Genomic DNA, 25,717 nt, shown 5'->3' with positions numbered 1-25,717 from the left:
GAAGAGTGGCCAGGGAGACCCCTCCCTTTTTCTGCATCTTTATCCACCCTGTCCTTTGCAGGGGGGGGCGGGGCGGGGGGTAATCTGAAAAGTCATTGTCATGATATGCTGTTTGTTGGGCAGAGAATTGCAGCCGAGACAACAGATTAAAAAAAAAACAACAACATTTTTTTTTTTTTTGAGCAGTTTCAAAAACCATTAAAAAAAAAAAAAAAAAAAAAAAAAGACAACGCTGAACGCTCCTACCCCAGGCTTGTCTTATCCGGGAATCTTTGCTGGGTTTCTGCAGTGGGTTCTGTCTGAGGCCCCAGCACATCGGCTCCGTTTCAAAGACAGCCAAGGGGAAAAAAAAAAAAAAAAATTACAACAAAATCAAAGTCCGCGTGCTATGATTTCCCCCAATTTCTAATGGGAATACCCTGCAATAGAAATGATATTTCCATGGAGGACTGTGCTACCGGTTTCTTTAATTACATTAAATAGCGGCATAAACCTCAGCTGCTTGTAAACCTCTGTTACACTGGCAGTGGCTCGGGGAGCGTGGCTAGATTGAAGCCTAAGGAGCAGCATTCCCCGTGTTAATGTGCTAACAATCTTTATTCAATTAATCCCGCGAAGTGTTAATTTTTACAAATTTTGTTGTGCACACACTGCATATCACCGTCAGTGTGTCAGGAGAAGAAAATGGATTTCACGTCAAAAAACAAGGAAGAAGGTGGCTGTCAGCCTGCTCCCTTAGAAGAAAATTTGTGATTGTAGCCGTCAAATGCTACCCATGCTGAAAGGAAGGCTCACAATATGTATATTACATGCCGTCTACATGCAGAAAACTCCGTTTAAAGGAGCTACTTTGTTGAAAGTAATTACAGGCCTGCTCAATGTTTTAGGCAGTGACATTTCAGACTTGGCTTGGAAACATAAAGAGGCCACAGAAAGATTTTGTTCTTACGGGATGCAAAGCAGCGCGCCTCAGTATTCTCTATGTCCATTAGTAGGAGGTAGGAAGAATGAAAAAGGAGAGAAAAACAAAAGACTCCGTCAACAGCAAAAGGCAGGGGAGAGCTGGATTTTTTTATTGATGTTAGACATGGTTGCACGTAATTCTCACACATGTAAGTGAAACCAACAAATGCATTTAAACTATAGCAGTGACTCCTTTTCTACAATTTGTTCTTTCTTTCCTCCTATTTTCCTTTCTTTTTTCATCCTTCCCTTCTTCCTCCTCCTCCTCCTCCTCCTCCTCCTCCTCCTCCTTCCCCTCCTTCCTTCCATCCTTCCTTCTTTCCCTCCCTCCCTCCCTCCCTTCCTTTCTTCTCCTTCCTTTCTTCTCCTTCCTTTTTTCCTTCCTTCCTTCCTTCCTTCCTTCCTTCCTTCTTTCCTTCCTTCCTTCCCCACCTACTCACCAAGTTCAATTTCTTTCCCTCTAAAACAAGAAACCCTGCTGGCCCTCATGGTTGCACATTCCCTTACTGTGCAGGTAGGGATTTTAGAGTCCAGTCTTAATAAAGGTTGATGATGCTCTCAACATTCCTCAAATCCACGACTCTGTCTGTACCTGGGACTGCTGTCCCTTTTCCTGGCTGCCTCTGGCTTGGAGTCCTTGCAGTAACCTCCTTTCTGGACACTCTGTTTTCCTGATGTGCTTTTTTATTGGCTGTGCTGAGTTGTTTTCATTCTCGATTCTGTGGGATGCTCAGAGTTCAGACCTCCCCCTTCTATTTACTACATCGCGTTCTGTGCGCGTGGGGGCTGAGCCAAAGCCAGTGTTGGGAGTTTGTGGGGCCTGCAAACCGCAACAACTTTTTGAACTCACCAGTTTTTAAACATGTTCTGTAGAGGACCAGCTTTTTAACAAGTGTCAGGATTCAGTGTTTCCAGGTCATTCCTCAGATGTCAGGCACAGTGGATGCTGATGGGGGTGGGGGGGGGGGGAGAGTGTCCTTAGTTTAAAACTCACTGTAGGCACCAAATCTTGAAGAGTCATCTCGTGGTGTATTTCCCTCCTGTGACATGTGGCTTCTGTCTTGACTGAGGTCCCTCCCTGTCCCCCCACCAACTCTAAACTAATGCACTCCACGGGGAGTGTTCATGGGGAGGGACATACCTAAGAGATGCCTGGCCAAGGCTATCGTTGGAGTCTGGCCACAAAGTGCCCATCTGGGAAAGGGGCATGGGGTCCTGACCCCAAGTCCCAAATTCTAGATGTTTGGAATCCAGATGACTTATCCAGCTTTTTACTTCAGTTCATAGGATGCGCTTTGTCTCCAGGAGTGCTTTGGGAAGGTGTGCGTGATGTACTGTCAGTGGCTCCTAGTGTAACGTAATAGGCCATGACTGAAGGATCTTGGGTAAATCGCAGTCCAGGGCAGAAACTGGAAGCCTGAAGCAGCTACCCAGCCTCTGATCAGAAAGTCTGAATCTGGGGAAAAGGGGCAAATTTCTCTGCTGGGTATTGACCAGCTGTTTTTAATGGTGAGATTCAGAGAATCTGTCAGCTCCTCTTTGTCCTTGGCCTCTGTGGATTCCCCGGTATGCATGGAGACATTTGAACGTGGCCTACGTTGCTGATATATGCATGTCTGTGTGTATATGCATACATGTATCATCTCTGTCTACTAGATGTGCATATGCACATTTTTCTAATGGGTGAAACATCTGGTTTCACCTTCTGTTGTGCCCAGGCCTGCCCATTCCAGGAGCCTGGGCCCCGATCTGGTGGACCCTGACTGCTGAGGTCACCCGAGAGGACTCCTGTCTGTTTTTCTGTGTGCGTCTCAAAGCCGTGGTTCAGAGGTCTCAGCATCCCGGCCAGAGGACAAATGATGGCGGTTTATTTGCATTCCAGCAGCTGAGAGGGCTCTAGGGATTTCCCTGAATGATGAGCAGAAGAGTTGAAGCTGTACGTTTTCCCTGGCAGATGTCCACTTGGGGGTGGAGTGGTCAGCCCCGAGCACTTGGTCAGTTTACCCTGAAGCGTTGGCAGAATATGATTCAGACACATCCTTTCCTCCCGAGTAGCACCTGACATTTCCTTTGCTACTTTACCGGGCCTTTTGGAAGGGCCATAGAAGGTTTTGAAATTTGTGATGTAACCCTTACAGATCCTTGGCCCAGGGCGTTGCCCCAGAGTGTTTCGGCTTCTTGCATCTTGAGGAAATTGGGGTCAGTGGCCATTGAAACAGGTGCTTTTGGACCCGGAGATGGGGTGGGCGTGTGTGCCTGCTTCTGACTACAGGATGCAGTGGCCGGGGACGACCTTCCCTTTCCAAACCTTGGTGGAAGTGTTGTCGAAGGGCACGGTCATTGCTTTGCCTTGCCTCTCCCTTTTCGGGGATGCATTAAATGTTCAGCATGCTGGGGAGCGAAAAATAGTTGAAGCGGTGATTCACTGTGACAGATCTCAGGAGTGCGCGAAGGGGGAGGCGTGAGGCGGAAGGTGGCCTGTCTCGGGGTGCTGGAAGGGATTTGCTTCTGGCCTCCGCTCGGTGGCCCAGCCTTCTCGGCACCCTGGTGTCCACGAGGGCCATGAGGGCATGTAGGGGTCTCTGGATGGTCACTGGGGAAATGGCAGTTGGACTGGCCTCAAGCCCAGAGATGTTCTTGGAGGCCCTTGGCAAGCCCACTGCTCCCCGCTGCCTGGCACCCGCAGTAGCCCTCTCTAGGCCGTCGGGAAACCAGGCAGGCCCTCTCACCTGCACGGGAAGGAATCCCCACCCTCCCAGCCATGTGAAAGGGCTGCCGTTTTTAGCAGGAAGCCAGAGTAAAGGCCCAGCTCCCATTGGAGCTTTGTTTTTATGGCCCCCATGTGATGGCCCTGGAGGATGTCTTTAAACACAGCTGTGCAAACCCTGTGAGACCTCATTTCCCCTTTCTGTTGCTTGTCTTTTAAAGGACGCTAACACGTGCACCCCCGAACTCAAAGCCGTTGCAGCAAGGACCAAAGACCCGTGATGGGCACTCAGACTTGGCCTGACTTAGAAGGAGGATCCAAAAGTGGGAGGTGGGGACTTGGTGGCCTCAGCTCCCCGCAGAGAATTTCTCGATCCCCCAAATGCTCTGGTGCACGGAGCTGAGCCGGGCTGCACACACAGCCTGCTCCCTTGGCCTGTCTTGGGGACCTGTCCTGACATTTGGGGGTTTTCATGGTGACTTACATGGCGTTCACGTAAATGCTTGGATTCCCTTTCTGCTTTGTTGTTCATGATGATGATGATGATGATGATGATGATGTATTTTATAACGAAATGAAAAAGCAAGTTCTAGCGTTTGCTGGTTACCAGCCCTTGGTGGTTAAAAATGAAGAAAAGGACATTAAATGATACCTGTGGAGTGAGGGAATTTATTTTCTGAGTGCCCCGTCCCCCCCCCCCCCCACTGGTGTAGCTCTGAAATTGAGTAACAAAGAAGGCTGCTTAGAATCCTTCTCTCTTCCTGCTGTCTTCGCCCCCCCCCCCCAAAGAGAGAGCTGAGAGAGACAAATGGTGGGAAGGCTGGGTCTTGTGGGGTGAGTAGCCATTGCCTGTCTCATTTAAGGTGGTGCTCCACTTGTTTCAAATAGGAAATTGCCAAAATGGATGTCATCGGCTGCTAATTAGATGTATTTTAACTGCAGGATCATTTTACCAGCTAATACTGTTATTATGTGCTTCCATGTGAACCCATGGTGGAGCTGTTAAAGTATGAGCCAGCGGCCCGAGCGCACAGCTAATGAAGCCTGCACGCCATCGGTGGGGCTCTCCCCTCGGTGGCTCTGAGGATGCCCAGGCCAGGCCCCGTCGGAAGGCTGAGTCCTCGCAACTTCCCAAGACGTGCCCCCATTTATTCGCCGTGACCACCTTGTTTATGTGTTTTGACCAGGGTCCGATTCCAGGGGAGCCCCTCAGCTCTCTAGATCTCACCATCCACGGTCTCGGGCCTTTGGGCCAGCCTAGAAGCAACTCATGACCACCCGTCCTGATGTGCCATCCCAGGCCCCATCACTGTTGGGCGGTGGGTGCCCCAAAACAGTCAGGCCTGAACCTCAAGCATTGGGTTTTCAAGCCTGAGCTGGCTTCCCTCCATCCTCTCTGTCTAGCAAACCGGAAAAAGAGTCCTGATTTCCCGTCGGTGTTGGGGGGAGGGGGGCTAGAATTGGGATGTTTCTTACATGCGAGCAGTGCATTTGACTTTACTCGGTTCCTCGGTTCCTCTGTCTCTCTCCCCGCCCCCCCCCCCCCATACATAGCATTTTGATCATCCTTAAGACAAAGTAGCTGGCAAAATATTTAAGCGATCCGAAAGAAATGTTTTTATTTGCCCGCGTGCGAGTTGGGTTATCTGCCGATCTTGTTTATGAAATTTGGGGCTGCCTTTCCAGCAGTCTCTTCGCCTCTCAAATCTTTCCCGGCTCACATTTCCATATTTCTGCGTGCATGTTCTTTGTTAATCACTTGGCAAGCGCTTATTTGAATATTAAAAATTTCTTTAATCATCAAAGGCAGGAGCACAGTCTCATGAATATTCATATTTTCCCCCCTCCTCAGACTGGATTCTAGTTCATTACCCTGCAGTAAAAGCCAAACAGCCATCAATCGCCCTCATTACAGGCTCTGGCGTTTTGATTGGCTGCCTGCTGCCCAGAGCTTTTTTTTTTTTAATTTAAAAAAATTTTTTTTTTTAATTTTTTCCTCTTCTCCTATGAGCTGTCTTGTACAAAAAAAAAATCAACAATGCAAGAATAAATTTCTTCGGTTGAAAAACAACTTTGCAAACTTGTCAAACAGCCCTCATGGCTTGCTGCTGCCGAAGCGGTCACCAGCACTACCCCCGCACCCCCTCTTAAAAAAAAAAGAACCCAGGAAAAAAAAGGGGGGGGGGAATTAAATAAATAAATAAAAAGGGAGAAACTTGAGCCTCAGAGATGAATATTTGTCAAGAGAGTTGACGTAAGTTTCATTTGCATAATGACTTTGTACTTCTGCATTAATAAAATTTGCATATGAAGCCATGTTAATTACTCCTGATCATGCTTTTTGCATTCATGCATAGTAATTTTCTCCGACTTGTGAGAATTAATGTCTTGGCATGGGGGGGAGGGGGCGCGGGGATTGTCAGGTTTCCTTGCTAGTGGCCCTCACTCACCAGCGCTCGCTCCCTGTCTGTCTCCCTCCTTGATCTATGACTCATTTTTGCGCTATCAGTAGGAGTTCTTGGCTTAAAAAATGTATCAATTGAAAAGCACCAGTAGGGAGAAAAATACACGTCTCCTGCACCGCGTCTTCCCGAGCGCCTGGCGCTCGCCGGGAATCTGGAACCCTCCGCGTGGGAGGGGCGCCCGAGGATTCAGCACTGGGAAAGGTGCATGCTCCCCTCACGACCAGGCTCGGGCTTTTCCGGGCGCGTTTTTTTGTGTCTACATGCCGGTGGGCGTGGGCGTGCTCGCGGGGTAGTGCGCATGTGTGAGTGCCAAGCAGGAACATCTATCTGCAGGGCCCCTCTAGGAGAGAGCGCGGCAGGTTCCAGACCCCCACGGAAAGGATGCCTTGCAAACTGCCTTACATCCTGATTTGGAGCCTAAGAAACGTTTTTAGGGATCTTATTTTTGGACCTTTTGGGGCCTCTAGAGCAACATTCTAACCTCTGTGAGCCTCCATTTCTTCATTTGTGAGGGTGGGGGTCACTGGTCCTAAATACTATGATACGTGTATTCGTTGTTTTTTTTTTTTTTTTCCCCTAATGAAAGTGAACTTCCATGACAAGGAATCGAGCCAGCCAGGGCTTTATTTTTAAGCCACCTGGATCCTGAATAAAGCTGACATGGCGTCTTGGTGTCCCTGTGCCACATACCTCGGTGCTGTTCCAATCCCAGAGGGGGAACCCACCTAGAATCGTTTGTAAAAGAGTGCCTTGCAGGGCTCTGCGGGTGCTTTCCAGAGCCAGGAGAGCACCCGGCAGGCATTCCCCGCCAGGCTGTGGGAAGACCCACAGGGAGCAGGAAAAGTTCCAGAGTGGAAAATAAATGGACCATAGTAGCCGTTTATCCAGTGAGTGTTCGCTAGAAGCCAGGCTCCGGCCAGGCTTGCCCTGACCTTCCTTTAGAGGCAGGGCTCCGAGAAGGTGACTCGCCCCAGGTCACGTGGCCAGGAAATGGCAGAGGGGATTGGACCCACGCCTCTGCTCCCTCTGCTCCAAGGCTGCTTCTGAGCTCCGGGCTTCCTCTGTGTTGCCAGCGTGTTGCCTCAAGTGCTCTGTCAGGTGCATTCTCGATTTCCTGTCTGCACTTCTGAATGCAGACACTTCTTCCTCGAGGACCGGTGAGGGCTGGGAGGTGGCCTGGGAGGCCTGCTGAGGCCAGAGACAGTCCTCGCCTAAGGTGTGCAGTTGGTGATTTTGAGTATATTCGCGGCGTTGTGCGACCATCACCACCACTAATTCCAGAACCGTTCATCACCCCCAGTGGAAACCCCAGCCACTGGCCACCTCTTGTCCACCCACCAGCCTTCATGCCCTGCCCCCAGCCACTGGCAACCTCTTGTCTACATTCTGTCTCTATGGATTTGCCTACTGTGGACATTGACTATCACACGATGGGTGGCTTTCGGGCTCACCTTCTGCTTTTGCTCTAGCTTCAGAAGAGGTTTTCTGGAGTATCCACCTTTGGACTGAGCTCCAGGTTTAAGTTGCTCCGGGTGAGGGGGATCCCCCCAGGTCGGAGGTCCTCGGAGAGCACCTGGAGTGTCCTCTGTGGGCAGCTTAGGGTTAGAAGCCACTCGCTCTTGCTGTCCTCTCCCTGCCTCCGCTGAGCCAGCCCCTAGAGCAGGTGGTCCTCAGTGAATTTGGAATTCGTAAGGAGGCTTTTGGAAGCCCCTCCAGGGGGCAGCATGGCCCCCACCGCTACCTGAGTTGGGGGACGACTTTGCCTTTACAGGCCCTGGCCTAAGCCTGGCCCTTCCAGAAGGAGAGGTTTGTGGCTGGACCTGCCCTTTGACCCTTCCAATCGCAACCTTGGAGACCCAGGTCCTGCTCCGTCACCACTTGGGAAGACAGTCATCAGGCCCCGGACACTCCTGTTACTCTTTCTTAGCCATGGTAAATGGTGGTGGCTGTGTCACTGCTTCACCCAGAGCCTGGAGGCCTGGGTTTGCTCTTTTTCAGCCTCCCGTGGTCTTACTGAGCCCAGGGACCCTCCAGCTTCCCTCTGCTCCACGCGGCCCTTCTTCTCAGCATCCCAGGGCACCCCAGTCACTCCACCCCAGCTGCAGCCCGAGGGCTGGCGGGACATATCCGGCCTTTGGAGATGCAACTGGGTTCAAGTCTCAGATTTCCCGGAGCTCCAGCACCCCCTCTGGGACGGGGACAGTTTTCCCTGCTGAGTGACGTATTGGTGGTGAACTGCCTGCTGTGGTAGGTGCTCTGCACAAAGCCGCGTCGGGAGCCTTCCGTGGGGCGAAGCCAGACTGACGAGGACAGGGCCGAATGTGCAGTGTCCAGTGCTGGGGTGGGGGTTTAGGCAAGGACTGGCCAGGGCAGGCTTCTGGGAGGAGGCAGGTGACGCTGGCCTTAGGTGTCTACCTTACTTGGGGGCTTGCACGGAATGTGTGGCTGGAACTGTGTGGGGTCATTGGCCGTGCCCTCCTGGGACCGTCCTGGGCTCAGCAACGCCCCGGGTCCCGAGCTTAGCCTCATCCGAGGTCCTCATTGGCCCAGGGGAGTCCACGTGGCTTTGGCTTCTTGGCAGGACATTTGCAGGGCTTCTCAGGGGTCCTGAGGCCCCAGCCCTGGATAGCACACGTTTTGTAGAGGCAGGTGCTGTAGCTAGAGAGTTCTGGTTCCCGGAGCCAGGCGGCCAGGGTTTGGCGGGGCTGGCTGCTGGCGTCTACAGTTTTCTGTGGTCACGTCACCGGCTTCCTGGTCTGCGCAGTGGGTCTCCCAAGCCCTGCCCCGTGGACGTGTTGGGAAGCTCACTCAGGATGAGGACTGACAGGATCCTGGCTCGAAGTGGGCTTGCAGGGTCCCGTGGTTCTCCTGGATGGGGGAATCCCTTGTGGGGGCCGCAAAGTGGGCAGACCTCCACCCTGCAGATCCGTGCGGGGTGGTGAGCGGCCTCGGGTGGCCTCCTTGGCAGAGCTGGCCCGGGGCCCAGCTGCCCCTCATCTCGTTGATGTTTTCTTTTTGTCTCCCTGATGCTTCCCTGCTCAATTATTTACCCGGGGAATTCGGGCTTCTTCACTTGTGGTTTTGGCAAGGGCTTCACACAGACTTTTGCCCTGGTGGTCTCTTAGCCATTTAAGATAAACGGCCAAATCAAACGCAGGCCTTGCTGGGGAGCCTGCGAGCTGTGGGGCTGGGCGGAGGCAAGCCAAGCTCCTGGCCCTGCGTCGTGGCTGTTAGACTGGGGGGCGGGGGGGGTGGGCGGAGACGTCCCAGCCAGGGCGGAGGTGTTAAGACGGGTGGTGGGCAGTGCCCGGGTTTTCCTGGGGTGGGGGGAGCGTTCAAAGCCTCTCGAAAGGCCTGGGGGCTTGTGTGCCGTGTGCTTTCTGCTCAAGTTGCTAAAGAGGACGCTGGGCTGGAGAGAGACACCAGCTGGCCGTCCGCCAGGCCGCAGGCTAACTGGTGCCCAGGTGCTCAGAGGTAGACTGAGGTGTTCGAGGCCTGAACACACAGCCCGTCCTGATAGGGCCAACGGTGGTGGCTTGGCGCTTCCCAGCTCTTCCAGAGGGGGGGTGGCCCAGATTCCTGGGAACGAATCCCCAGAGGAAGACAGATCCAGAACACTCTAGAAGCCCCCACATGGCGGGTGGGGGTCTTCCTGGGTACAGGGGCCCTGACAGCTTCTTTTGCCCCCGCCCACCCAGGGATGGGAGTCTGGTCCCAAGACGGCCCAACCTGGCAGCTGTGGAAGTAGGACCCCCTCACCCCTCACCTCCCACTTCCCATGGCCTCTTACCCGCTCCCCCAGCCTGTGCCCAGGTGCCTTCCCTGCAGGGAAGCCTGGCACCCCGGGGCCTCCCACTCTGGAAGGGTGGCCTGCAGCCCTCTGCCCCGGGCCCCTGTCCCGCACCCCGGGTCCCTTGTGCGGTCCAGGGCCCGACTGACCAGTCTTTTTTATTGTTTTTTCTCCAGGGCCGTGCAGGCCTGCCCAGCTGCCAGCGACGGCCCCCATAGCTGCCTCCTCCCACCCTCACTCATCCGTGATCACTCCACCTCTGCGCACCCTGGGCGCCCCGCCGCCCTGCTTCCCCCTGCCGTGCTGCAGCGCACGCCCGGTCTCGGGTGACGGGACTCAGGGTGAGGGTCAGACGGAGGCTCCCTTTGGATGCCAGTGTCAGTTGTCAGGTAACAGACGGCCGCGGTGGCGGGGGGGGCGGGGTCCCAGGGGTGGCGGGGTGTGCCCTGGGCAGGGCCGGCCGCTGCCTCTCCCAGGTGGGCTGGGCAAGGTGGGGACCCAGGGAGGATGTGTGGTCCCACCCCAGTGGGGCACCGGGGAAGTGGTGAAGGACGTCAGCGGAACTGCACACTGGTGCCCCTGTCCCCATCACTTAGGAGGTCCCCGGACGCCTCCGCCCTTTGCGAGGGTCTCACTCCCAGAATGCATTCCTTCAGCTTCCAGATTTCATCTCTTTGGGCTGTTTAGCTAAACCTTAATTGGATAACGCTTAACATCTGAGGTTTTCTTCTGCCCCCGCCACGGCCATCCCCTCTCCCCCACCCCAGTCACTGCCCCCCTCCCCGAAGGCAGCGCTGGGAGAAGATTCCCTCCCTGGCTGCCCGTGTCCATCGCTGGAGCCGTCCAAAATGCTGAGTTTCTCTTGGCCAGAATGTGTTGCCCATTAACTCTGAGACAGAAGAGTCACTCTGAAGGAGCCCTTCAGCTGTGGCGGTGGGAGGGGGTGAAGCCTTGTGGGGTTCCTGTGGGGTGGGGCTGTGCACACGCCTACTGTGCGCCTCTCTGCAGGTCTTTGCGGCTGTGCAGTATACAGATGGGCAGACGGGGGGTCAGCGCAGCGGAAAGACCTGTTTTCCATCACCCTCCCCATCTCTCTTCCCAAACACGACCCACACTCGTGCTGTGGCCCAGGGTCCCTGGAAATGGCAGGCCGAGGCCTCCCACCCCCTCCTCTCCTGGTCAGGGCCTGGTGCCAGGATGCTGACGTAGACACAGGTGGTGGTGAGGGTCCTGAGGCCTGGTTTCCAGGCAGGGGCCAGGAAAGGAGAAGGGTGGGTGCAGAGCTGGGGCAGATTCAGTTGGTCTCAGCTTTGTCCCCAGGCGTCTTACAGGCTTTCCCTTGATTTGGGTAGAGAAAGGAAAACGATTGTTACCGGACAGATTGTGCTTTAATTGAAACTGTCTGGAGGGACTGTCCGTGGCGGAGCCAGGTGGCCCTGGCTGCAGGGGCCAGAAGTCCCTAGGCCTTCCTGCTGGTCAGGTGGCCTGCAGCCTTCAGCAGCTCCCGCTCCGATGTCTGGTGGGCTTATACCTGGAGGTCACAAAGCAAAGACTAAACATGTCCGGGAAGGGGTCGGCACCACTGGCAAAGAAGCCAGCCCCCTGCTCGCGGCCACCCTAGTGCCCCTGGGGGATTGGGGCTCCCGCCCCAGCTCTGTAGGTCCGTGCTGTGATCCCTGCTTGCTGAGCGAGGGATGCCTGCTTCGTCTGGGCGGTTGCCCTGCTCTCGTGGCTTCCTGTAATTAGTGCTGCAGCCCCTGCAACCACGCGGGGGGTCGCGCTATCAAAGATCAGCCTGAGTGTTTATGACTAGACTCGGTCAAGGTCTGCGGTACAGAAACACGATTTCCCCGGCAGAGGTGCACCCGGGGCTTTGCTTAACCCTCTGCTGGCTCTGGCTCTGCTTAGAAGCTGTCGCCGTGCTGAGCGGGAGCTGTTACATCCCCATTTTGCAGATGGGGAAGCAGAGGTCCGGGGAGGCTGAGTGGCTGTCTTCGGGATGCCTCCCACCCAGGTCACCCTCTTCCCACGGAGCCTCGTGCCCCTGCCTGCATCCAGGGGTGTTCGCGCTGGATGCGCTCACACGCTCGCCCGCAGCCGCCCTACCGCCCACTTCCTTCTAGGGACCGTGCGTGGAGGGTCTGCTGTGTAGCCAGTGCGCTGGGCCTTTCGTGTGCCTTCTTGGATTCAATTCTCATACCTTAGGACGTCACTCTCCCCACTTTACAGATGAAGACATGAGGCTCGGAGATGTGGAGGTCTGATAGCTCACGTCCATTCATTCATTCTTACACGAAAAGCCCTTTCTTGGGCACCTAGTTGGTGGCACTGGGCAAGCCAAGGAGTCAGGCACGGTGGACCCCTGGCCTCTGGCAGCTTGCATGAGTGGAGATGGGGAGAGAGCGGGATCAGGGTCCCGCAGAGAGGACGCTTTGCAGGGGATGGGAGGGCGGAGGTGGGATTTGACCCTGGCTGATCGTCCAGAACCTGCTTCATCTTTTGTACTGGCTCTGCTGGCTTAGAGGCCTTCTTGGGTTTTAGAGCTTGATACTCTGAAGGCTTAGAGTCCGTGAGCAGCCCCCAAATTGATGTCGGTGCTCAGGGAGGAGAGTGAGGCAGGGTGGGCTCTGTTCCTGGGGTCTCTGGGACCCCCCTTCCTGACCCTCTTCAGAGGCCTGTCCTCGGCCTCTGGTGCTAGCTGGGCCGTGACTTCCAGCACCGTCTTCGTTCCCTGTCGGGTCCCCGTTCGTTAGTCTGCTCTGGGTTGTTCCCCACATCCTTTCTGATCAGTTTCAATACCTGAAAATATCTTGCTCCGAAGGTTTTTGTCCCTTTGTGGCTTCTGTCCCTGGCACTGGGCTGTTTGCTGAAGTGTTTTTAGTGCCTATTTAATTAGTAGTTGGAATGCAGTCATTAAATCCACAGTAACCCGTTAGGAAGAAGCAGTCCTCTGTAAAGACGGAGAGGGGCCACCGTCCTCACTTTGTTTTGTCTCTTTTCAGATCAGGATGCACTGAACCTATCTCTTCAAATTAATACGGAAAACCCCGGAGTAACCGTGTTTCATACAGGTTAATTGCATGCCCGTGAATGCGTTCAGAGTTATTTATAGAAGGATGTGATTTTATGGGGGAGAAAGCCACACAGGTTTGTGTGTTTGTGTATCTCTCTGGCTGCTGGTGTCCCAGACAGCCCCGCCTCCCAGGACCCCAACCCCAGACCTCCTGATGGTCACGGTGGGGAGAAGGGATTTGGGCTCTTTGTTGCTTTTTGACTCTGCTGAAATAATGGGGGGGGGGGCTTTGAGTCTGGGCATTCCTGGAAACTGAAGTTTCTCCCCCGAGAAATTTCATGTAGGAACCACTCCAGGGCGCGCCCGTGGCATCCTCGGCCTGTGGTCCCGGCCTTTGCGCCACCTGGCCGGTAACCTTGAATAAGCCAGTCTCCCTCTCTGGGCCTGTTTTCCTCTTCTGTAATAAAAAAATATATATGCCTATATACACTTACCTAGGCATCATATCATCTATTGACATGACGTTTAAAAATGAGACTTCACGTTCGACTTCTAAACCAGACGATACTGATCATTGCAGTTTCGGTTACAGGCTGCTGTGGATGACTGGGCACGTGACTTGGTTAAGGTTCCCAGGGCAGGGGTGGGGTGTTCAGAGAACGGTTTGAAAACCTCTGGGCTTTGGCTCCCCTGAACCTTTCCCCTTTCTGAGGTTTCTAAGAGTGGCAGGCAGTCGTTAGAACGTACCCACTGCCTGCGTGAAGGCTGCTGCCCTTTATGGCTTTGTGACCTTGGGCAAGTCATTTCCCTCCTCGCTCCTCAGTTTCCTCACCTATAAAATGGGGGTAATGATAGTACATGTACATGCCTTGCAAGATTGTTTTCAGGATCGGATGAGGTCATATATGCCAGGTGCCGAGCCCAGTGCCTCACGCTGAGTAAGCCCTGTGGAAGTTCTGATTCATGCTCGAGCAGAACGGGTTTTACAACACCACGTCGTTACGTGTCCCGCGCCGTGTGGAGTTTTCCTTCAAGCTGGACCTCCAGTTTCCACTCTTAGAGGCCTTCAGCCTCTTGGCTGGCTCAGATCATGTACCAGCATCGTGAGGTGGACAGGGAACCGAGAAACGTCATTGCGTATTTAAAAGCCACAAACGGTCATCAGCCACAGTGATTGATACACGCGCCTGGTGAAGTTCAAGGTCTCACGGGAGTGGAAGTGTTTGGATTTAATGGAAGGAGTCAGTTGCAGCCATTAGCAGATGCTGAAATCACAGGGCAATCTTGTAAAGTTAAATTCAATTTACTTTTCTACTGAAATTGTGCTTGCTGTGTTATTTAACTAATCTGGGGTTTCTTGGCATGGGTTAAAGGGACAATAAAGATACAAAAATACCTGTAAGTAAATAGTAGGGTTTAACAGTAGACGGTATCGTGTCCTCCTTCAATTATATCCCAGTGTTCATTTGTGTCGGTTTTTATAACCGGAGCCATCCAATGGGACACTGTGGACTAGACCACCCTAGCTGTGGAAGCTTGATGCAATTAATACAGTCTGTCTGGAAAGTGGCCTTATTTCTGGAAGTTTTATGTTAATGATATGGTCTGTGCTTTGCACTTTTTATACCAGAACAAGAAGCACGCTGTAGTTTCATTCTGGACTGGGTTTGATTAACACCGGAGGATCAGTGGGAAGCCAGAGGGTGATGCCGACCGGGGTGGCAGCACCAGCCAGGCCCCCACCGGCTCGCCGCCTCTCTCCTGGTGCAGGGGGTGCAGGGGCGCCCCAGTAGGGCATGAGGGCCTCCCTGGAGACTCTGGAGGGAGGGGTGAGTATGGGGGTGAAGAAGAGAAGTGAGCGTTGGGGGAACGCGTGTGGACAGAAGCACTCCGTCTGGGGAAGGTTCGCGACGTGCTCTTGCGACTTCCTTCGCGAAGTTGCATTTGCTGTGAGTCTGCCTGGGCTAACTGGGTCCCGGTGTCAATGGGGGCTGGCTCGCTGCAGAAAAAGGGCTCGCAGGGGAGTCGTTAAAAATTTAAAGAGTCATCTGTACGCCTTGCGATGTCTACCTTGCCGAGGGGGCCGGTGGGCCAGCATTTACAACCCATGAGTGATTCTTGCCTGTTCCGCGTTCTGTTGTGGTGTCCTCCTGCCTCTTGGGATCACACCGCTGCAGAGGCTGCCCTGGGCCGCCTGTCTCTAGAGCCCAGATGCCTCCTTTCGTGACTGGGGGAGGTACCAGGAGAAGCCACGGAGAGCTGCAAAGCCCCGGGGATGGAGGGAGGGGGCAGAGGGCAGCAGGGCCTGGGAGCACCCCAGGAAAGCCCTCTACCCGGGAAGTCGCGTCTGCTCCGACACCTACGGGATCCAAAGGCGCTGGGTCTCCAGGGACCAGACAGAGCTCAGTGCTGCCTAGTGGGGGAGGGGGGCGGGACTGAGGCAGGGGCACCTACCGGCATGACTGTCCTCGGATAAAAGGGGTCCCAGCAGCGTCCCGGAGAGGAGACCACTGCAGCCACGCCAGATCCCATTTCACTCTGGGCCGGCCCTTCGGACGTTCTGAAGGCAGAGCTAAATCAAAGAATTCTGTTCAAATCCGTACAAGATGTTGCTGTTTCCCTGCTCTGACAGGAGAGGCATTTGGAAGTGCAGTTTCTTTCTTTCTTTCTCTTTCTCTCTTTCTTTCTTCCTTTCTTTTTCTTTTCTTTCTTCTTTTTTTTTTTTTATAGCTGTCTTAAAAAGGAGTTTGGCTGTTTAGCACAGCTGGTGCTCATTACATTATGCACTGGCAATAAAATAGCATGTGTAATTAATTTTTAATGCGGCACTGGATGCAGCGCCTTAAAGCAGTCAGTGGATGTGAGGAGCCAGCGCTGGCCACCGACATCAGACATCTCAGAGCACGTGGCCGAGGAGGCTGGGGCCCTCCACGTGGAGTGGAGTAGTCCAGACGTGGGTTCGCCTCAGCGGACCTGAGGCTTGACTTCCTGGCTGCTGACCTACGACCAGGGGTCGCAAGAGATCACCCCGTCGAACGCCTTCCTCATCTGGGTGGGTCACAGGGGCACAGGCTGCGTGTGACACGAGCTCTGGGTCCTTGATGCTCTGCCCGCTAGGCCCTGTTACCTCCTTGAGTTCAGACTGCAAACCGGGGAGGGGGTCACCGTCCAGCTGAAGCCGCGTGAAACGGACGATGTGACTCGGCGGCAGAGTTTTTGCTCCGAGGAGCCCTGAACGTTCAGCTTCTTGGGCCCTCAGTGTTGCCATCTGCGGTTGGGACACGCCTCCGTGTGCCCTAGGCTTGAGACGTTCTGTGGTTGTGCTCTGATCCCTGGCTTCTGCACCCCTTCTCGGGGCTCTGTGGTGCCGATTCGTGCTTGAAACGAAATGTCACTGCCGACGCGTACTGTGCGGAGAGCCGTGGGCCCTGTGGGACCGTGCTCCGTCCTTGTTCTCAAGGTGCCTGGGTGGGAATATGTGACCCTGGGCTGGGTCTCAGTTTCCTTCCCTGTGAAATGGAGCCACTGGAAGTACCTGCTCATCATCCGGAGGCTCCACCGCGTGGCCACTGCGATGGGGTGGCCACGGCTGAGCACCAGCGTGTGCAGAAGCGGAGGCAAGGGGAGAGGGGAGGGACAAGAAGGAGGCCGCCGGGCTGTCGAGAACCCTCGGGTGCCCCGTGCCCGATGCCCACGTGGCTGCCATTTCTTTGCAAGTGTGCTTGCTGCCTGGGAGATTACCGTTGGCCCTGCTCCTGTGACTTGCCAGTGTTTCCCACCGGTCACTTGGCAAACTTTGCTCAGGCCACCCCATCCTCCTAACGCCCCTAAGAAGAGGCAGCCCCCCTCTCCTTTTGCTCATGAGGACCGTGGGGCCCCCAGCTTGTAGCTCTCCCCTCCTGTTTCCCGTTGGGGTGCACAGTGGCTCAAACAGGGGCAGCGGGAATGCAGCTCGAGGTGGGAGAGCAGACCACATTGGGACATGGGCCTGGGAGCGTCCCAAGGTCTCCCTTCATTCGCCGGCCGTGCTGCTGCCTGATCGGGGGCAGGGCGTGGGGGTCCGGGAATGAGTGCAGTTGGGGGTCTTGCCACGGTGGTCGGGGTGCACAATGAACGTGAACCACGTGCTCTGGGATACCCTTTCTCTGCTGGAGAAAATTGAAAGGACCAGGCTTACAGGAGCAGGGAGGTCCCAGCAGACCTTCTGGGATTTTCCTAATGGGGAAGGTGAGGCTGGAGGCCAGGCAGCTTCTTCCAGCGGGTGCCCAGTGACAAATGTGGATGTGGGTGTCAGCTGGGAGGGGTCCTGCTGACCCAGAGAGCCCCCTCCAGCTCTGGCTGCCCCCGAGAGGTCTGAGCTGTGAGTGACTGCTAGGGATACAGAGTAACCAACCCTCAGGCCACCAGAGGGAAGGTTGAAGCCTGGGGCATGGGTAAAATTTTTTCTTATGTCCTCGCCCTCAAATTGGGTTTCTGGGGTCTGGCTGGGGGTCTGGGAGCCGGCAGGTGGCCTCATTGAAGCCTCTATCGGGTCTGTGTGACTCCGCATCTCTGGGTTTCCGGTGCCCGGGTGGCCGTGGTCCTGTAGGTGCCCCGGAGATGCTGGTAGACGGCCGGGCCCCAGGAGGGGTCGTGTTCGTGTCTGTGAGAGAAAAGAGGAGACACAGAACGCTGTTAGTTACTGCCTCATTTTTGGTACACAGTCCCCTAGAAGCAGTTTTTCTTCACCGGAGAGAAACAGACTTGTGTCGTCCTTAAAGCTCGAGGTGTTGTCTTTTTTTTTTTTTTTTTTTTTCTTGGTGGAGGGGAGCAAACTGTGCTTGACTTTTTAAACCCGAGGGCCAGGCAAGGTGGAGGGGCTGTGTGCTGTACATATTTCACAATCAAACCCAAATAGGGTAAGCTGTGAAATATAGTTTATCCAAACATAATCAAGGCTGGCCGGTTTAATCCAAAAATCTGTGGGGAGAAACCCTTGGCGGGCAGGGGTCCCTCGGGGTGGGATTTCGCACACAGCCTGCCATCACACCTGAGGAGAAGTGCCACCTGCTCACCTCTTCAGGCCCCTTCTTGGGGGCGGGTGTGTGACCGTGGTGTATGGTCAGTGGGCATGGGAACGTCAGCCCTGGCAGGGTCTTTCTTACATTTGGCAGTGGGGCCACCCGGTTATAGTCGGGTTACCATTTCTGGGCCCTCACTGCGTGTCAGGCCCTCCGCAGGGCCTTCCTAGACATTTCAAGCTTCCCAGCACCTTCTTTCCCTACAGCCTATTCTGTAGTTTGCAGGTGAGGAGACAGGCCAGGGAGGTGGTAGAATGTGCCTGAAATTGCACAGCTGGTCGGCAGTGGACGTGGGATTTGAACCCAGGTCTCCTTGGGTCTAGGGGACACAGCCTGCTCCTGTCCTTGCTCTCTGGCTCCCAGACCACCCTCCTGCTGGCCTGCTACCTGGCAGGTGTGAGTGGGAGCCCCAGAGGGAGAGGCGTGAGCTAATGAAATTATCCTGGAGTGCTGGAGGGCTGGCCGGAGCCCTGGATAATAAGAACGCCTGTACTTCAGGCCGAAGACTTCAGCCGAAGGGGTCAGAGGACTTGGGACTTCTTGGAAGAGGTTAACGCAGAAATGGAGTCACTACCTGCAGAGACAGGGACATTTGGAATCTTTTCGTAAATCCAGACATTTTTAATCCATGCCTTTGTTAATAGGAGGTGGGGAATGGCTGATGGGAGGGGCCCCGGATGCACACGTCGGCCCTGAGAGCTGTATTTAGCCCGTGCCTCCTGATGCACCCTTTCTGGGCTTGGCGTGTGCTTTGTTAACAAGTGCCTCATTTTAGTCTTCTTTTAGAAAGTTTATTTATTTTGAGAGAGAGGGAGAGAGAGAGAGAGAGAGATGGAGAGCACGCGATCTTGAGCTGGGAAGGGACAGAGAGAAGTCCCCAAGCGGGTTCCGCACCATCAGCGCAGAGCCCGACGTGGGGCTCGAACTCATGAACCCTGAGATCATGCCCTGAGCCGAAATCAAGCGTCGGACACTCAACCGACTGAGCCACCCAGGTGCCCCTCATTTTAGTCTCGATCTGATAGCAAAAGGAGCCACTGCTTGTGGGCCCACCGTGTGCCACGGGCTCTGTAAGTGTCATCTCCTCCGATGCTTTCTCACAAGGGTGTGAAGATATTTCTGCTGGATCTTTTTTTTTTTTTTTTTTTTTGTAATCTGTGGTAAAGCATACACAAGTTATCCTTTCAGCCGTTTTTTAAGTGTATGGTTCTGCGACATGAAGTATATTCACATTGTTCTGCGTTCCAGTGCTACACCCCCGCCCCCGCCCAGCTCCAGAACGTCTGTTCTCCCAAACTAAACTCTGTCCCCATTGAAAGCTAAGTCCCCCACTTCTCCCGTCCCACATTCTACTTTCTGTCTCTACGAGTTTGACGTTTCTCCTTCTATGACTGGTGTATTTCACTCAGCACGATGTTCTCAGGGTTCGTGCATGTTGTAGCACAGGTCAGAATTGCCTTCCTTTAAAAAAAAAAAAAAAAGATATTTACTTTGAGAGAGAGCAAGCACGCGTGAGCGAGCAGGGGAGGGGCAGAGAGAGAGAGAGAGAGAGAGAGTGTCCCAAGCAGGCTCCGTACCATCAGTGCAGAGCCCGACACGGGGCTCGCGCTCACGAACTGTGAGATCATGACCTGAACCCACATCAAGAGTTGGACGCTTATGGGGTGCCTGGGTGGCTCGGTCGGTTGGGCGTCCGACTTCGGCTCAGGTCACGATCTCACGGTCCGTGGGTTCAAGCCCCGCGTCAGGCTCTGTGCTGACCGCTCAGAGCCTGGAGCCTGTTTCCGATTCTGTGTCTCCCTCTCTCTCTGCCCCTCCCTGTTCATGCTCTGTCTCCCTCTGTCTCAAAAATAAATAAAGGTTGGAAAAAAAAAAAAAGAGTTGGACGCTTAACCGACTGAGCCACCCAGGCGCCCCAGAATTGCCGGACGAATGATACTGCCTCGTGTGGCTACGCCGCGTTGTGTTTGTTCATTCATCCCGCGAGGCATGCTTGTTTCTGGCTGTCTCGAAGGGTGCTTCCGTGCACGGGGAAGAGGTAATCGCCCGACCACGTGGTCATTCTGTGCTCAGTTTTACTTACTGAGGAGCTGGTATTTCACGTTCCGCCTCAGCAGTGCTCCAGAGTCCTGGTTTCTACACTTCTTCACCTGATACTGTGCCCCCCCCCCCCCCCCCCCCCCCCCCGCCCCCGAGACTCGGGTGTGGACAACAACTGGCCCGAGTTACCTGGTAAAACGGGAGGGTCTGGGATGCGGCCAGCTCTTGCTGGGCTCAGACGTGGCGCCTGTGGCCGTCGTGCCGGGCCACGTCCCCCAGGATGTTTCCTTTGAGGGTCTCTCACCCTGGGGTGAGGGTCTCTTATTTTTCTTCTAAGTGCTTCTTCCCAGGGACGGCCTGTCTCCCAGGCTGCTGATTTTTAGCAGTCAGCTAAACATTTTGCTAGCTTGAGAGTTTGGGGAAGAAAATTCTGCAAGTGGACAGTTTTCACTTTCCTTTCTGCTGTGTCCTCAGGGTGTTGGTTTGGGTTCGGTGTAGCAGGAAGAGCCGCACACTTTAGAGTGGGGACACCTGGGAGCAAGGGAGAGCCCGCTGGTGTCCTGGGTCCCGCCCTGCCTCTCTGCGAGCCTCTCTGGGTCCCCATCTCTTGGGTATCATCATGCCAGCCTTGCTTCCCCCGCGGGGCTGGGAGGAATGGGAAGGGCGGCCCCCTGAGTTGCACTGTAGGACGTCTTCCTGGGTCTGCCTCTGTGATGGGGTGGCCTCGGGTCCTTTGTGCAAGGGGGCTGGGGGAAGTGATTCTGGGGCTCAGTGAGGATTATTATGTAAGGCTGTGGTTTCTGTTGCCCTGTATTAGTTCTTAGGGCTACGGTAGCTAATGACCACAGGCGAGGTGGCTTCCAACAACAGAAATTTGTCACCTCGCAGTTTTGCTGGCCACAAGTCCAAACTCAAGGTGTTGGAAGGTCTTTGCTCCCTCTGGAGGCTCCAGGAGAGGATCAGTTCCTGGTCTCCTCCAGCTTCTGTGGCTCCCGGCGTTCCTTGGCTGTGACCACATCCTGTAGCTCTGCTGCTGTGGTCATGGCCTCATCCTTGGGGCCTGTCTTCTCCTCTCCTGGACAATTAAAACTAAAAGAACAGTTGTCATTACACTTAGAGCTCACCCGGATAATCCAGGGCGATCTTATCTCAAATCTGGAACTTAATTACACCTGCAGGGATCCTTCTTCCCAGTGAGATCACGGTCACAGATTCCAGGGATTTGGTTATGGACATCTTGTTTGGGGGGGGGGGGCACTCTTCAACCCACAACATACCCCTTGCTGGATTGGAAGCCCCTTCAGGGCAGGAACCCCATTTTGGTGTCCCTTGTGAACAACCAAGTTTCGGGACCGATTCAGGCATATGCGACAGAGATGTACTGGGTTGAGCCTGGAGCTGGTCTTCAGTGAGATAGCCACCTTGCCCCCAGGAATTTGGTGATTTTCAGATGCCGCCACCTTTGGGCAAAACTCAGACTTCCATGTTTTATAGAAGGTTGTGTACCCCTCCCCCCACTCCGAGTCCTGTCCCTGTGCCAGATCAGAACACAATTATTAACAAGGGGGGGGGGGTGGCTTTAAAAAAAAGTCTGCAGTGATTATTATGAGAAAAAATTAGCAGAGCTGAATAGGAACTAAAAATAGCTGGACACATACTTGCCTATAATCTATTTTTTTTTTAAGAAAATATAATTATTTTTGTAAACTGGCTCTGAGAAGCCAGGAGTATTTTTAGTCTGCATCTTCTAAGACGTGCATCTTTTCAGGAAGAGCAGCTTGGAGCCCACTGGAGTGTGATGTCACCCAGCCAGGCTGCAGAGGCTTGCAGAGCAGGGGCGGGGGTGGGGTGTGTGTGTGGCGGGGGGAGTCAGAGGGTCAGGACCGAGTCCCGGCCCCGGTTTGCTGAGCGTGTGTTTGATGGGGAGATGGTCCACGAGCAGATGGACCGTGGCCTCCGTGGGTGCCGGTTGCCTGGGATGTCCCGTCCCAGCCCCACCGGGCCAGGGGCTGTTAGCATCAGGAGGATTGCAGCTGGCTCGCCACGGGGGTCGGGGCGGTCAGGGGTTCCTTGTGGGCAAGGCTGACCTGATCTGACGTCCTTGCTTGATCCGGGTCTGAGTGGGCCTGCAAGAAAATACCCAAGACTTGAGGGAAAACATTCCATGGCTTTTTTATTTGGAGCCAAACATTGCCTCATGTAATTTTCTCCCTGGTTTTTCCCATTGCCTCTGCCAGTGTCCTTGGGCCTGGCACAGACCCCGTAATAAAAGGCCCTGTGTGCTTGTGTGTTTATGTGTGAGTGTCTCTATGTGTGTGCCTGTGCGTCTACGTGTGTAGTGTGTGTGTATATGTGAGCGTGTGGGTGTGTGCACGTACGTTGGCGGGTATGTGAACGTGTGTGTATGCACGCACGTGTTCATACGTGTGCACGTGTGAGCGCGTGTGTGGGTACGCGCATATACACACTCACGCGTATGTGTTTTCACGCGTACACGTGAGTGTAGACGAGCAGGTACGATGTGTGTGGTGGCGCGGGCACTTATCGGCACGGCAAGGGTCACCTCCCCTCCTCGCCCAATGCAGGGTGTTTATGATGGAAGCACTTGGATTATTTTCCTTCCTGAACTTTGTAATTCTCCCTGGATCGCGGAGTGCGATCGTGTTTCAGTACCGAGGCCTGCTGTGAGAGGCTTTGGGGGCGAATCTCTCTGGGGGTGAGTTTGTCTCCTCACTCCCTTCCAGGGGAGGCCGCGTCCCCGAGCCTGCCCCAGCCTCAGACAGGACCCACTGTTCACAGTGCCAGAAGACGTGGCCATGCTGGTGTGACCCGCCCAGGAGGGCGTGCGTGAGGACCACGGGCTTTGGATCCAGATGGCGAGTTTGAAATCCCGGCTCTGACATGTACCAGCTCTTTGACCTTGGCGAGGGACCTAGCCTTTAGGACATCGGTTTCCTGGTCTGTGAAACGAGGTGGTGGCAGCTTGGTGGGACGGGTAGCAGCCGGCTAGCCATTTAGCGTGGGCTTCACCCTCAGCACCCCTCACCCGGCCTCTGCAAGGAAGGCACTGCCGCTCCCGTTTTACAGATGTGGAAACTGAGGCAGCCTGACTTCAGAACCCTTAACTGCACTATTAGACTTGAAAACCTCTCCCGGTTACCTTCTACCACCTTCAGCAGCGGCTGGTGTATAAAGGTGGCGAAAGGCGGCAGGTATTACCTAACATTTTTACTGTCATTATAACTATAATTATTACTGTCACAGTCATCACCATCGCCATTTCCCTGGGTGGAAATATTCCAGCATCCACGTGGCTTTTCCCCTTGTGGCCGAGTCCCGCCTCCCGACATCTCTGGTTTCTGGGGAGGCCGTTTTCATCCCGTCCTACCCACGGCATGGGCATTCTTACCTTGCGTCCCTTGGCCCGTCCCCCTGTCATCCCCCCTCCCCCCCCCCCACTTTAGGGTCTGTGTGCATTTGAGTTTTCAGAAAGTCTTTCTCCTCTAATCGAGATAATGAGCACAGTATTTCCAGAACCGCTGCACTAAAAGTCAAGTGCAAAGTGATGGTTTTCATTTGTTGTTCTCTCTCCTTCTCTCTCTCTTAATATGCATCTCTTTAAGGAGGGATTGGCTGAAAGCAAACAGCTAATAACCTATGGATTTATGGAGCCAGCGCGAGCCGGCTTAATAAGCTTTTATACCTGGAACCGGCGTTCTGTCCCTTTAAGTTGAAACTCCAACTTGCTTGGTATTTTCCAGTGCCTGGTTTCATTTATGCTGGAGCCAGACTTACTATGTGAGAGCCGTCCGCATGCTGGAATTAGTCTTAAGCTTGCTTCTGTGGCGTTGCCAAATTCCATGTTTGTGTTTTATTTAGAATTCTTTTCACGGCCAGCCGATTCTGTTCCGGCACACACAGGCGCTGTTGCGCCCCATGGAGAAAATAAGCAAGCTTGCGTTTTCTTTGGCAGAGGCCGCGGCCACAATAGACTGCGGTCTCCGAAACATTTTTTAAAAGCTATTTTAACCCATAACAGATGCATAAAGTCGGCACAGGCATGCCAGTTTTCTTAGTTTTAATTAAAAAATAATTACAGTCTAATGGGATGTTAGTGACACATTTGGATGAATGGTGGGTGACATTATCTGCAACTTAGAAACGAGTGCCTCTCCCTTGGCCGGAGCAGAGGTGGGGAGGAGTTGGGGAGGGGATCTGGATATCTGTTCTTCATTGCAGGATGGGGGTTGGGGCACTGGGTGCCGTCCTGGGCACCGTGGGGTCCGGTGGAAACCTCCGTGAGCGGTGTGCCGCACGCACTCAGAAGGGACATCCTGCCGTGGCCGGCCGGGTGACAGAGCTCCCGGGACGCGGCGACGAGCGTCCCAGGAACAGTGGTATTTTGGTGCAGCCTCTGTCCTGGCATGCTCGATGGGGAAATTCTCACCTGCGGGGCTCCTCAGCAGGCGACAGTGGTACCTGGGCGCTGTGGCCTCAGACCAGCTTCTCGGCTCCCGTGATCCCCCTTCCCCCTCAGGAATGACCCATCAGCTCTGGGACCTGCTGGGGCCGTGTAAAGTAAGAAGATGCGTCTGAAAGGTACAGAGGCAGAAAGACTGTCTTGCCCGGTACTGCTGTTTCAAGAAGTCTGCCCCCCAGATGCTCATCCTGGGTTCCGTTTTTATGCAATGCAAAACTTGACTCTCCTCGGAATCCGGAGTAGAATGTGGGCTGGGACATCCCCGGGAGGCAGGGTCTCTGTGGAGACTCGGGGCGGGGATGTGGACGGAAGCATGCGGATTTGGCCAGGAGGAAGGGATCGATGAAGGGATGGGCGTTTCTGGGGCTTCTGTGATGTCTCATTACTCCCACTAACTAGGCAGCCCCCACTAGGGGGTGGCGACAGGTTGTTCTGACCCCCGAGCCTTGGTTTTGTTGGCCCGTACCCAGCGTGAGGAGCACGCCCTGAGCAGAGGGAGGAGTCCATGTCCTCGGGCTTAGTCTCCCCGGAGCCAGCTCTGCTGGGAGGAGGACCCCGTAGGGTCGGAATGATGGGGGCGTACCTCTCTAATAGGCGCTGGGAGCTGTGTTATCCAGAGCCTTCCAGATCAAGAGGAAGATGCCTGGCCTAGCTGTGCCCTCGCACCCTTCATGCTGTTGGACAGCCTCATGTCCGACTCATGCAGCACGCCCTGTCCGGGCCCCTGTGCAGCATTACCGGATGCCCTTCGAGCGGGCACCCCCGCGGAGTGCCCCCAGAGACAGGCAGGTACTGGCTCCAGGCCACCACATTGAGTTAGGGCCTGCCTGGCTGGCCTCAGACCTCTGGGCAGGCCCACGGGGGACCACCCCATGGCTCACAGTGGGTTCTGAGAGACAAGGGACAGGCTGGAGACCTTTATTTTTACTTCGGGGGTGTTGCAACTTACTGTCGGTGGAGTAAAACGAGCGCTTCTTAGACAATGTTTCCCTGAGTCCAAATTCCTCAGAAGTGAAAATTAAGTTCCTCTATTAAAAACATGAGTCATACCAGCCCAGATGAGAGCCATCGTGGCGTTCCTCGAATTTTTGGAAGGGAAACATCGCATTCATGTTAATCCTTTTCAATTATACCTCGTTGCTGACAATCCACTGGGCGTTTCACATCGCGGACCTCTGCGCTCTGATCGCTGTGGAGGC

The 25,717-nt window shown here is 54.4% G+C and overlaps 1 protein-coding gene across 4 annotated transcripts in view; it reads left to right on the top strand.

The window, feature by feature from the left end:
* BCL11B (BAF chromatin remodeling complex subunit BCL11B) overlaps positions 1–25,717 on the top strand; it is a 92,423-nt gene that overhangs the window by 30,597 nt on the left and 36,109 nt on the right. For 2 of the 4 annotated variants that reach the window (XM_042990501.1, XM_042990500.1), the window contains exon 3: positions 10,102–10,314. The exons of the other annotated variants lie outside the window; for them this stretch is intronic. In XM_042990501.1, coding sequence (XP_042846435.1) covers positions 10,102–10,314 — 213 coding nt within the window. The remainder of the gene's footprint in view (positions 1–10,101; positions 10,315–25,717) is intronic. 4 annotated transcript variants of the gene reach the window in all.

The sequence above is a fragment of the Panthera tigris genome, chromosome B3 (genome assembly GCF_018350195.1).
Source record: "Panthera tigris isolate Pti1 chromosome B3, P.tigris_Pti1_mat1.1, whole genome shotgun sequence".
Classification (NCBI taxonomy): domain Eukaryota; kingdom Metazoa; phylum Chordata; class Mammalia; order Carnivora; family Felidae; genus Panthera; species Panthera tigris.
This window is presented reverse-complemented; position numbering and strand designations above follow the sequence as displayed.